Source organism: Dermacentor albipictus, chromosome 1, assembly GCF_038994185.2.
Source record: "Dermacentor albipictus isolate Rhodes 1998 colony chromosome 1, USDA_Dalb.pri_finalv2, whole genome shotgun sequence".
Classification (NCBI taxonomy): domain Eukaryota; kingdom Metazoa; phylum Arthropoda; class Arachnida; order Ixodida; family Ixodidae; genus Dermacentor; species Dermacentor albipictus.
The window spans coordinates 435,800,329-435,813,732 of record NC_091821.1 but is presented as its reverse complement, the minus strand read 5'-3'; the positions used below and the strand labels follow the sequence as shown (position 1 = coordinate 435,813,732).

At 47.2% G+C, this 13,404-nt stretch overlaps 2 protein-coding genes across 2 annotated transcripts; both read left to right on the top strand.

Moving 5' to 3' along the window:
* The first annotated feature begins 750 nt into the window (after positions 1-750).
* LOC135907681 (beta-alanine transporter-like) lies at positions 751-1,549 on the top strand. The gene has a single exon (XM_065439385.2). It carries the CDS (start codon positions 836-838, stop codon positions 1,547-1,549), a length of 714 nt encoding a protein of 237 aa, XP_065295457.1. The 5' UTR covers positions 751-835.
* Positions 1,550-1,644: 95 nt separating this feature from the next.
* On the top strand, positions 1,645-2,589 carry LOC135907690 (solute carrier family 22 member 1-like). The gene has a single exon (XM_065439396.1). The coding sequence runs from the start codon at positions 1,645-1,647 to the stop codon at positions 2,587-2,589; it is 945 nt and encodes a 314-aa protein (XP_065295468.1).
* The last annotated feature ends 10,815 nt before the right edge of the window (positions 2,590-13,404 follow it).

Below are 13,404 nucleotides of genomic sequence, written 5' to 3'. Positions count from 1 at the left end.
TGCGTAAAAGAACAAATGGCATCAGTGTCAATCAAGCACACGGCGCTGACCAAAGTACAGTATATTGCGTCTAATTGGGTACGAGATCAACTATCGCATGACGCGTACATGATCTCCACCGAAATAAAAAAGGTCTGACGCTTCCACTTGGTAACTTTCATCATTTGTAACTCTGCGCATAGGTTTACTAGAAGTACTGATACCCCCCTCCTGTATATGCGCGATACCTGCAGCACGCGATAACACGTACTTAAACGAGTGTACTTCACCGGTTGCTGTCCCTGTGAACTAGGCTCTTATGCGACAGCCGAAACGTCTTTTATATTAATATACTCTACCTTGTTAGGCGCCGTCTGTTTTATTGACTATGAACTTCCCCGACTACTCGGGTTTCCGTAAGACCTTTCATTTTATAAAATATACCCTTTTCACAGAGAAAGGAGTCCTCAGCTGTGCAAAATGAAAACGCGTCATTTGCGGTGGTCACTTCATCTCCGCCTTTTAGCTTAAGCTCACAGGGACATTACCCCATATATTGCTCAATTTGATGCTTTGATGCTCATTTGGATGCTTTTTTGTCTGTCTCTCTTTAGTTTACGCTTGATGAAGAATATTATCGTGTGGAACGCCGTATAGGGATGTAATTTTTTTGTAGTGTAAATGCAATTATTTTGAAGTAAGTGCGGGACCTTAGCCTACAGTAGCTTTCTCATTTTTTTAATGTGCACGTACCTCGTTCATTTCGGCTGATCCATGGCACGCGCCACACGCCCTTGCTCGTGCATATTAGCTTGCGCGCATGCGGTCACAATAGAAGAAGAAGCAAGCTGCAAGGATGGCCGCACACCACGACCGACGGGCCACGACTCCACTATTTGTGTCCGGCGAATTAGCCCTGGTGAAGCCAGCGCCGAAGCGGTTAGGGAATCAGGTGCCGTATGGCTACGGCGCCTACCAAATGCTACACGTATTCGGCGCAGTCATCGTAGTCTACAGCTACGGGCTGCACTACGAGAGCTTCAGGCTAACAGCTGGCGTAATGGATCACTGGTGCAGGCGGCCCGATTCCATGAAGAACCTCAGCGTGGACGAGTGGAAACAGCTGGCCATACCGGTGGACGAGCGAGGCGAGCACAGCCACTGTACAATGCGCGACCCCCCGGACGGTGGCCATGCGGCTCGCATCGTGCCTTGCGCATCGTGGGAGTTCGACCTCGACCAATACGGCAACAACATCGTCAGCCACTGGAACCTCGTGTGCGACAGGCGCTGGCTCATCGACGTCGCGAGGCTCGTGTACGCGGCTGCCAGCATAGCCACGCTGCCTGCAGTCGGAGCGCTCGCGGACAGCGTCGGCCGCAAGGCGGTACTCTTCTTCACCGTACCTGTAGTCCTCATATCGGGCGCCGCTAGTGCCATGCCGAATGACTTCCAGTTCTTCGTGGGTGTGCGTGCCGTCGTGTCAGCCTCCACGAGTGCCCTCGTGGTACCTGTGTACGGGATGGTTTATGAATTGTCGCCGAGTGAAAAAAATATCGTGATTATATAGCCATGATCACGATATCTGCGTTGATGCTATCACCGATCACGCTGTTTACCGCTCAACTCGTGAAGGCAGGATGGGCGACGCTGCAGCTGATACTGATGGTTCCAACGTGCCTTCTCCTGCTACTTTATTACACCGTCGATGAGTCACCCAGCTGGCTTTTGGAGACCGGCAACGTCAAAGAAGCCGAGCGCATCGCTTTGCGTGCGGCAAGTATAAACAAGGTCTCCCCAGAGCACTGCCGAGATCTCATGGCAGCTCAGGCAGCGGCGATTAAGGCTCGTAGTCGGGAGGCTGGAAATAGCAGCGGTATCTGCAGCCCACAGTTCAGAGCTTGCACCATTACCATGTGCTATATGTGGGCTGCGATAAGCTACGCCTTCGACGCCTTCGTCGTTAACGACGGTGTTCCCGTCGGGGAAACCACAACAGCGTTGAGTTTCATCGTGGCCTTCAGTGTGCCCGTGGTCTCGTCGCCGTTCATTACTACCTTCGGCTACAGGAACACCGTGAGCACCTCCGCACTCGTCTTTGCCGTAACACTGACCATCCTGGCCACTGACCCACGGGAGCAGACTGCGTTGCGTGATTCGCTCGTAATTTTAATGCGCGCAACTGGAACCGCGTGCTTTGCGTTCTATCTCATCATATACGTCGTCGCGTACCAGGTCATGACCCGCTGCCTAAGTCTCTCCGTGGGTCTCGCCTTCAGCCGCTTGGGTGATACCTTGGCCCAGATGAGTCCAGCGCTGCTTGGTGGCCGCCGTACAACGTTGCAGCTTGCCATTGCTGCCGCCTTGATGTCACTTTTTGTGGTGGGCGCCGAACTTGCGCCCTGCCACATTGACGTTAGGCAGCAATACCAATTAGCGCACCGCAAGAGCTCCGGCCTCGTAACAAGCGAGGATAGGAAGCGCGCCATGCAAGAGACACTGGTGCGTATGCCAACGGAGGCCGTGAAGCACCGGGGCACCCCCATCACGAAGGACAGAGCAACATCAAGCGACATACCATTAGGAACAACTCCCGAAAAGACACACTAGAAGTTTCTGCGCGCACATCATATACATATCGCTTGCACACCACGGCATCGTTTCTGTGGCATCTAGGAGTTCAGAATTTTGCCACAGTTTGTCACACGTTCGCGTCACTAGACGTTCAAATAGAGTATTTCTTGTATATTAGCTTTGTAGAACTTTGTCTTGTTACGTTGCTGCAACTGTTTGAACTTGCAGGGACGGCCGGGTCACTTGGAGTGTCTGTTTGAATATCCAAGCCCGTTCCAGTTTTCTACGTTGTACCTCGGCCTGCCTCGCGTTCGCGACGATGCGATTCCATTGATACTGCCAGAAACCTATTTCTCCTATACTTTCTTTTTATTTTGCTTAGATTTAAATGTCCATGTAAGCGAAGCGCCAAGATTTCGCGCCGTGCTGTCACTCGGTCTCTATTCGGAGACAAGAGTGCTATGGCAAACTGAACAAGAAGCTTCGGACTTTGTGACAGCGGTGTACGTGCACTCGTGAACGCTGTTGCCGATTGGAAGAGTGTGCGTAACCTTACCCCAAATATTTATGACGTATTTATAACCCTTAAAATATACATGACTGTCTTGCAATTGTAAGCTTGATTACCCGTAAATTCTCCTTAAATCGCAGGTTTCTTTTCAAGCCCTCTCAGGATTTCTTGGCCGTTATAGGTGCAGCTGCTCCTGCAGTCCGGAAGTATAAAAAAAATGAAATTCTTGGGTATTACGTGCCACCATATTATTTTTGACCACCTCGGTTTCTTTTTGCGGCTCGAGATAGCATTTGGGCCAGGAATACACCAAGACCAGCGACGAATACATCAATCAGCAGGCATGAAGGAAAAAGGGTCTATTTTACAACATTTACGCTGGCTCCACATACGGGAGCCCACTCCATGCAGCAGCATATTAAATGTCCGAATTAACATCAGAACACGTCAGCATCTCTCACTGTACCAAAGGTCTCGTTTTAATACCTTCGTCTTCAATAGGTGACTGGCCTAGGGAATCTGATGACTGCGTCGCGGCCAACCAGAATCGACGAATTGGTAGCAATATCCCGCCCATGATCTCGTACCATTCCGCCGTGCGCTCCGCCTCCGATGTTGTACCATCGCCCCCGCATATTTAGCACCATCGGAATCCGAGGGCAAAGCTGTTCCCATGGTAGCATTCGATGTTGGTCCTTTTCACCAATTAGTTCAGGTTGTCAGGTTCAGATGGAGGGATCGTTTGTTGTCTTGTCAACAGGAGGCGTCAACGCAGCGTGGATTTCTCGATAGGCGCTGATGAATGCGTGGGTCTGCTTCTTGGTAAACGTTGAATTAATACCCATGGCCTTGATGAGACCTAACACTTTAAAACGTGCAATGCACAATACACGAGCGTTATTTTTTTTTGCATATGATTCACACCGAAAAATGGTCGCCGCGGCCAGGAGTCTCGTCCAATATATTTGTGTATAAATATATACAAAACATTGAATGCTTAACATGTATATGTTCAGTTTGGTTCTGCGACATAAAATAAAAGCTCCCTACATAAAACCTGGACATGTTGTGTTGGGTCACGGGCATATCTAAAACACACGGATCTGGAGATAGAATGGCTCATTATATTTCAACAATTCGGCAATTCACTTTTTCATGTGGTCATTCGGCATGTGCCACTGGGGGTGTGCCCATTCTTAGCGAAAGCTTCAGAACTGTCCCACCACAGCACAAGAGGTAAAACAGAATTCGTTAAAATGTTGCTTGCTACGTGTCGTACTTTTTTGTGCAAACACCTGTCATCACTAAATATATACTTTACTTAAGCTTCCCTTATCATTGATTCCAGCATGAGCGTTGGAAGTGCATTTATTTTTTACTCTTGCTGCACCAAGGACGTTAACAGTAGAAAACTGGGGCGCTATAACGTAAAACTATTCCAAAGTTTTCTATTCCATTTCTGCTATTAGCCCTCCGCGATTGGTCCAAAACGTTTTTGGCCCACCCCCACTTCAGCTGTCACGCGACGTCACCAAAATTGCGATACCTCTCCATCTAATATGATGTGTACACATTGATTATGCATGAGTTTACCGAAAAAAGAAAAGCAGGTATTTCTGATTCGACACCCTTTCGCCATTAGCCCCCGGCTGTTGGTCAAAATTGTTCGGACTGCTCCCACTTCAGGTGCCTGTCACGCGACGTCACAAAACCGCGTAAACTCACCACGTCAAAGTGACGTGTACGCATTAAAGATGCATTAATATGCCGAACAAAACTGAATTTTCTTCTGAATAGCCGCAGGCTGCCCCGTTCCGAAAGGAATAAACGATGGCCGCCATCGATCGCTCAGGCGCTGGCTACTCGCGCCTGCCGGAGTGCATGGGTTTATTTTCGTATAATAAAACTTCTTGCGTGGCCGTGTAACGTTTTCGAGCACTCTCGGCACGTTTGCGACCTCATTCTGCCAACACTTCTTTGCTGAGGATCAATTTTAGCGTCATTCTTTATCTTCAGTTGTATGCCACCGCGATTTTCGACCAGCTACCGTAATCTAAGAAAGCGAAAACGGACCAAACGCACACGCCGGCAGCACCCTCTTCATCCGGTTATCAATTTTCCTTGAGCGCTCCACTTGAGCGTTCTCTTCGTCTCTTGTCAGCCAATTAGGCATGAGAAGCCGCTCAGTGTAGGCAATGTTATTCGTTTTTCAAGCAAACAAAAGTGACCTCCTATGAAGGACGAGAGCGTTTGATTGGTCTGTACAGACAACCCTGCGCATGACCGCCTGGTGCTTGCGTCGGTGCTTACGCAAATTTGACGTCAGGAGATTGGAATAAAAACATAGTGGAATACTTTTACGTTATAGGGCCCCTGGTCATCGCCATTTACAGTGCACCAATCATGTTCCAAGTGGAAAAGAAGACGCCTTTTTCATGAGTGGGCGAGTCCGCCACCCTTGGATGTGTTCGGGTGCAATGGAACTGTTGTGATGGTGCGGCGGCGAAGAAACCACGCTGGAATTTTATTTAACTAATCTGGTTTGTACATAGCTCTTTTGAACGTCTGAACTGTAAAAAACAAAGGACTAAGGAAGACAGGCAAGGACTCTCGACAGTGACGTCCTTGTCTGTCTTCCTTAGTCCTTAGTTTTTTGTTTGCAGATATGACGTTCTAAACTCAGCTTGGCCGAGCTGGCTGCGAGCGCTAGCACTTAGGTCACCGTGGCGCATGGCCTTATATGTTGTTAGGAGCTTTATATTAGGTGGTGCTGTTATGTAATGTCGAATGAAGCAACACTCCTTTCTGTGGCTCAAATGGTTTATCTAAGTATCGGGTGGCCATAGACGTCCCTATTCTTGATTTTGCTTTCCGTCTTTTTGTCAATGTGAGTGTTTCAGCCTGAGGGTGTTATCTAAAACTACACGGGCAAGGCTTTTTTGCTAAATCTTTGGACAGCATTTATTCCCTCTCACAACCTACCTTTGCAGCTTTTGGGAAACAATGGAAAGCTGTCGCAGGGATGAGGGCTCTGCAGTTCTAAGGATTTCATTATTTGAAGGCAGTTCTGTTGAATTGTTATTACACGGTCACTTTCAAGTCATTTGATTTGACCCTTTCATTACCAAATTTTTCCTGCTTTTTCTTTATCGAAACTAAATGCATTTTTTTCTATTATCACTCGAATCTTGGTCGATCCCACATTGTGGGTAGCGCCATCAGCAAACGGAAAATAAATACTGCTGCACCTGTCTTTTGAAGGCCACTTAGACAGCGGTGATGCGCCTGCGTAATTTGCTTGGGCCCGAAGCTGCTGAAGCTGACGTGAATTCTATGCCCTCATACATGCCTGATACACAGACTGCGATTAGGCGTCGCCTTCACGCGCAAATATTTGCACATTATTGGAAGGACAGACTCTCCGGACTTTTCAGTGTGTGGCGCTGTAGAGACTATAGAACATGTGCTCGTGGTGTGCCCTGAGTATGCGCGAGAAAGACTGACATTGGCAGATACATTGAGACATTTACACAACGGACCACTGTCGGAGGACCTCTTGCTAGGCGCGTGGCCACAGAGTTGGCATACGACAGAGACAATGCGTGCACTTTCACGTTTCCTAGGTGACATGGGCCTGGATTCACGCCTGTGATACCAGTTGTGTAATGTGCCATTCACCTCGTTCTTCACATCATCCAGGCACGTACCCAGGGGGGGGGGGGGGGCCCGGGTCCCCCCCGAAATCAAGTGGCATACCCCCCCCCCCTCCCCACCCACGCCACCACTCCTCACACATTCCGAAAGCGCCGCCAGATTAATGTTGAGACTTGGCAGCTGTTCATCGGTCAGCCTTATGCTGCCCTTTCACTCCTTTTAGATGGCGGTAGTTATCGGCACCTCTTGTAAGGTGAAGGACAGTTTTCTCATAGATTCCGCACCCGCGCGATCAACTCGAGATGCGTTCAGTTGTCACCATCTATTCAACCGTCACGCGCATAGCTGTTGCTTTTGTTAGTTCAACCTTCTTTGTTTAAGCTGATCCTGGGACCAGGAGAGGGATGCGGCTGTTACACAGCTGGTCTGTACTCTCATGGAACAAGTTGCGGCCGGAGAAAACGCCAATTGCGTTTAACTTTTCCCTTTGCTTCATTATTTCCTTGAGTTATGGCTCGCCGCGACGCTGGCAGATGCCCGGAACCATATACACGTGATATGGGTTAGATAGGGTGGGAAATAAAATGATGTGAAAGAGCGTCCATCATGAAACCCTGCAAAAAATCTTAAACCCATAAGCAAGATGACTGTCGCCCGTTACCTCGTCTGTTTTTCCTTAATTGTATAGCACTTTTCCTGCAAAATTCGAAACTGGAAACAAAAATCGCAAGGAGTTGAGAAATTAAGCGATCTACTAAGGGAGAGAGCCAACGCAACAAACAAACTGCAAGCAAAAGTGAATAATAAAAATGTTAACCGTTGTTTATGCGAATATTTATGGATCAACATCTTTTTATTTAAAAAGGAAGTAGAGAAAACGCCGCCGGAAGTGGAGAATAATTACTAAATGCTTCTACAGTTATCGGTCGAACCGCCTCACGTAGCCACTTCTCTGCTGTGCTTATGTGGGTGTTTTTCTAACCTTTCTCTGTGAGCGCAGTAGGTCTAGAATCGCAGAGTCCTGGGCTCTACGTGGTTGTATGGGACTGGCGGCCGCACAGCGTTACGCAATTCGCGGAACTGTCAAAACTGATCCACAAGGCGAAAATAACTGATATTTGAAACTATAACATGAGAAAGACTGAAGAAGCCGTATAAAAATGAACGCAGCCAAAAATCAGTAAAAAAAAAACCTGGCGTAGGACAAACCATGATGTATGCACTAAAATATAAGAGGGATAATATCATAAGCAATCTCGAAGATACAGTAAAAGCAGCGCAAAAATTCTAAGCTGACCTGTATACAGTACCCAGAGGAGTCTCGATACCTCACTTTGAAACAGTAATGAACAGGATACAGAAACTCCTATAACTAGCGATGAGGTCAGAAGGGCCCTACAAGACATGAAACGATGAAGAGCGGGAGGAGAAGGTGGAATAACAGTCCATTTAATCGAAGATGGAGGAGACATAATGCTTGGAAAATTGGCGGCTCTTTATACGAAGTGTATATCGACTGCAAGGGTCACTGAAAATTGGAAGAATGCAGACATTATACTAATCCACAAAAAAGGAGACGTTAAAGAATTGAAAAATTATAGGACCATTAGCTTGCTCCCAGTATTATATAAGATATTTGCCAAAATAATCGCCAATAGAATAAGGGCAACGCTGGATTTTGTCAACCAAGGGAACAGGCTGGCTTCAGGAAGAGATACCTTACAATGGATCACATCCATGTCATCAATCAGGTTATCGCGAAATCTGCAGAGTACAATAAGCCTCTCTATGTGGCTTATATAGTTTACGAAAATGCATTTGATTCAGTAGAGATACCAGCAGTCTAGAGGCACTATGTAATCAAGGACTACAGAACGCTCACGTAAAAGGCTTGGAAAATATTGCTACATGCGTGTGGTATTTCTTTGAACGAGGTGCGTGGGCGCCATCACTCCAGAAAAGAGGGGGAAGAACGAACTGGGCTCGCGTTGTGAATCTGACCGGTCAGCGCTGCAACCGTTGTTGTAAATATAATCTGTAAATAGTTTCTCGTCCTACTGGCTCGTCCTTCGCGTAAGAATATATAGAGAGGTTCTACAGCTACCTTAATTCTACACAAGAAAACCAGGGAGATACCTATAGCGAAATGGGCCAGACAGGGAAACACAATTTCTCCAAAGCTATTCACTGCGTGCTTAGAAGAATTCAAGCTATTAAACTGGGAAGGCTTAGAAGTAAAGATCGACGACAAATATCTCAGCAACCTTCGGTTTGCCGATGACATTGTTCTAATGAACAACAATGCAAACGAGTTACAACAAATGATTGGCGACCTTAACAGAGAGAGTGTAAGAGTAGGGTTGAATATTAATATGCAGAAGATGACTATAATGATAAATAGCGGGGCAAAGGAACAAGAGATCAGGATTGCCAGTCGGCCACTAGAGACTGTGAAGGAGTACGTTTACCTAGGTCAATTATTCACAGGGAACCCTGATCATGAGAAGGAAATTCACAGAAGAATAGAAATAGGTTGGATCGCATAGGGCAGACATTGCCAGCTCCTGACTGGAAGCTTACCATTATTATTGAAAAGTAAGGTGTGCAATCAGTGCATTTTGCCAGTGCTGGCATATGGGGCAGAGTCTTGAGAATGAGTTAAGAACCGCGCAAAGAGCGATCGAACGAAGATTGCTAGGCATAACGTAAGAGAGAGAAAGAGAGCGGTCTGGATCAGAGAGCGGTCGGGATCGGAGAGCGAACGGGTATAGACGATATTCTAATTGACATCAAGAGGACAAAATGTAACTGGTCAGGTCATGTAATGCGCCGGTTAGATAACCGTAGCACCATTACGGTTACAGAATGGGTACCAAGAGAAGGAAAACGCAATCGAGGACGACAAAACACTAAGTGCAGCAATGAAATTAGGAAATTCGCGGGCGCTAGTTGGAATCGATTTGCGCAGGACAGGGGTAAATGGAGATCGCAGGGAGAGGCCTTCGTCCTGCAGTGGATAAAAAACAGGATGATGATAATAATGATGATGCTGATGATGGTGGTGGTGGTGGTGAAGGTGGTGCCCCCCCCCCCCCCCCCGAAAAAAAATCCTGGGTACGTGCCTGCCATTATCATCCTCCATTGTGACCCTTTTTCTTCCCCTCTTGCCCTTCCCTTACGTAGAGTAGCAGGCCAGATGCTCCATTATCCGGCCGACCTCTCTACATTTTCCAAACATTAAAATACTTCTTCTTCTGACATGGCTTCTTCACGTCGCCTCATCAACACCCGTCGCGGTGGCTTAGCGGCTATGGTAACGCGCCGCAAAGCACGCAGTCGCGGGATCAAATCCCGGCTACGGCGGCCGCATTTCGACGGGGGCGAAATGCGATAACGCCCGCGTCCCATGCATGGGGGCACGTTACTGATTCCCTGGCGGTCAAAATTCACCCGGAGTCCTCCACTACGGCGCGCCTCGTAATCAACTCGTGGTTTCTGAACCCGAAACTCCAGAATTCAATTCAGCTTATCAACACTGGCGACACCGGCGCGTTTCAGGCTGCTGCCAAAGATTTGTTTACAGCTGAGCGATCAAAAGGGTACCGCAGAAACCGCAAGAGTCCGAGAACTCAGTAAAGAACGCTGATGAACCCGCACACCGGCGTTCGTACTGAAATGATGCTAACACATATTGAACTCGTACGCGGTTTACTACACAGATCTCAAGTCAAATTCCAAGCGTAGAGGCGATCTTCGACTTGTGGTGCGCCTTTGCCTTGACCGCCTTAGCTGCTGCCTCGATGGCCTCTTTCCGCGTCACGCTGAGGAAGATTTGCTCCAGCGACGTGTCCGTGATGAAGAAGTCGTGCAGCTTGAAGCGCTTCTTCAACCGAGCCATGTTCGTGAACATTTCGCTCCACAGCATTTGCACGCGAGACATTCGAAACTCGAGCAGGCCCTGCACGAGTGACCAGTGTGTAGCACCGCAACAGCGGTGCCGTTATTACACAACAAAGACAGGCAGGTCAACCGCGGTTGACACCGAAATAAGACAGGGATCTATGAGCCGCATTAGTGGACCATGTTCTGTGCTGTCCCATGTTTTTCCATGTCAGCTGTAAGAGTGGGAAGAGAGGTTATACCGCCAGAATATTTTTCTTCTTTGATGTCAACCGCTGTTGAGACACCTCGACGTCACTGCTGTCACCTTAACGAGTTTTATTACGATATCAGTCTTGCATAAAGGGCTTTACTTAACGTTTACATTACTTTCTTCATATTTATAACACCGACATTGGCCAACAGTTGTTGTTGAGTAACGCTACCCTTTAAAAAGCTCGTTGGTGCTTCATTCCGAAATTCTTTCGCTAATTACGCCTTAATTATTGTGACTCGGTAGATAACATTACCATAATTTGGGGCGTATTATTAGGTACAAGCTTCATTTTGAAATTTTTGGCGATTTATCTTTATGTCTGGACTTTGGCCTCTGATTGTGAAGTCACCGCGCATTCAGCGCCGTAATTGCTTACGAATTTCTCGGAACGCAAACGCTTTGGAAGGGTCATAAAGTTCAGCTGCCCTCAAATTCTATTCTCTTCAATTAAGTACATACAAGTACATTAACTACCTATAAATTAACCCTAAATATATTAAGTAATATAAACTATATATACATAACGCAATGGCGAAATTTAAAATGGTAATTAAAAATATTTTGTCAATGCAGTACTTGCGTAGTTAGCATAGCGCTTTTGGCCTATGAAATGAAAATCCTGCAGGTGTGTGTGAACGCTGAGGAACGCGCCATGCGGTAACCGGACTCCTCTCTCACGCTTCTTTCTGGGCACACTGCGCGATCTAGTGGCACTGCCGAGATGTCTGTGCGTGGCCCCGAGATGCGAAGCATGGCGCGCCGGTGACTGCGAACGCTGAGGATTGTTCTTTCGCTTGTCGCACAGCCAGTGACACACTCTGAGCGACCCACGTTGGCGAGAGGTTCGTTGTACAAATATGTACACATTGCTGTATGCTTCTTACTCAGTGACCCAATTTGGTGCGATAGACAGTCTTGAACTTTGTTCCCTCAACACATGAACCCGATGCGCTACCGATTCCACCACGGTGACCGTGCAGGCAGGAAAAGGAATTCGATACGTATATACATAGATGTCGATAGTTGGGCTCCCGAAAATGCGTGAAGCCCCCTGAGAATGGTAATGGATCAAAATATTGGGGTATTCCAGGTTGATCTTTGTTGTTGAAAGCTATGGAATAAGGACGAGATTTTTCGTATTTTGTGTGTATGTGGTGTTTGAAGAAAACGCGTGCTTGTTTATTGAGTTGGGAAGATCGCATTTCAGCCTGGGGGCTATACATCAAGAATGTAGCTAAGACGTTGGCATGCAGTGACAGGAACACCGTCGCGAGTACGCTTTCAACCAGCAGCTATGGAAGGTCATATCCAGCTTTAGTGGAAACGTAGTGTTCCTGTATATGCTCCCGCAGGGAGCAGAGTTGCGCATAGGTCCGCCGTCGTGCTCCAGCTCTGCAGCGAAGCCCCTCCTCGCGCTCGCAGGCGCCAAATGCCGCGCGGTGTTCCGCCTTTTTGTCTAGTGGTCGCGAGCTACAAGCGCCAATTGTTCGCAGGCGCTTAGCAAAGGGCACTTCTTAATGCAGGCTACGCTCGAACGAGTCATTCGTGCAGTCGGAGGGGGTGGGCTTCCAACCAACCGAAACTTTGTATGTACCTATGTAAACACGCATATACAAACACACACACGAACGTACAAATAGGGGGTAGGACCGCCTTCGATTCCCCAAAATAATATACTCCCATGGCTCGAACAGCTCCAAAGTTCGCTCGCTCGTAAACACGCAGTACGTTGCCACAAAAGGCGGTGCAATGATTTTAAGCATGCATATAAAGTTGTCTTATTACTGTCAGAAAGCAAGAAATGTTTTAAAGAGTTTAAAACTTCACACACGTAAGGTGGACATTTAGTGCATTTTTGGCTGCCGAAACCAGCCGATTAATGACCGTCGCGAAGAGAGCTATCGTGCCTGCAGTTATGTCAGTGACCGTTAACAGAGCGTCATTTATCACTAACCATCGATCACTACAGCTGCACGTTTTTGATGCATGCGGTGCATGCACAGATAAATGCGCATTTCAAATGTTCACATGCGCACATATTAAGCAAAGCTTACTTTTACAATTCATTCATACCGCAGACTAATCAGCTATATAGTAGCAGCAAATCTGCAAGTAGAAAAAGATTCAAGATGCAAGAGCTTGTAGATCAAATTTATTTCATACAAGGGAATGCATGAACGGCTGTTGGCAGCAGGCCACGTGTGCTGGTTCTTGGAACCTTGGGGGCAGAATTCAAAGAAACTGGAACGGCAACAAGCTATTAAGAGTAACAACAGGTTATTTTTATTGCACTAATCACATCAAGATGGCAAACTTGCAGAGTAATTATTCACACAGTGCAGACTGCAATCTGACAACACATTTTTCTTGATCTCTTACCACTCAGAGAAAAGCCAGTAGTTGAAGACACTGTATCAAATCAATGAAATCATCAGTGATTTCAGGTTTTGAGCAGGTTTTGGCCAAAAAGCCAGGTTACAAAGCTTTGTGACCTATCGCATCAGAGGCAAGGAAATTTTACGTCATTGAA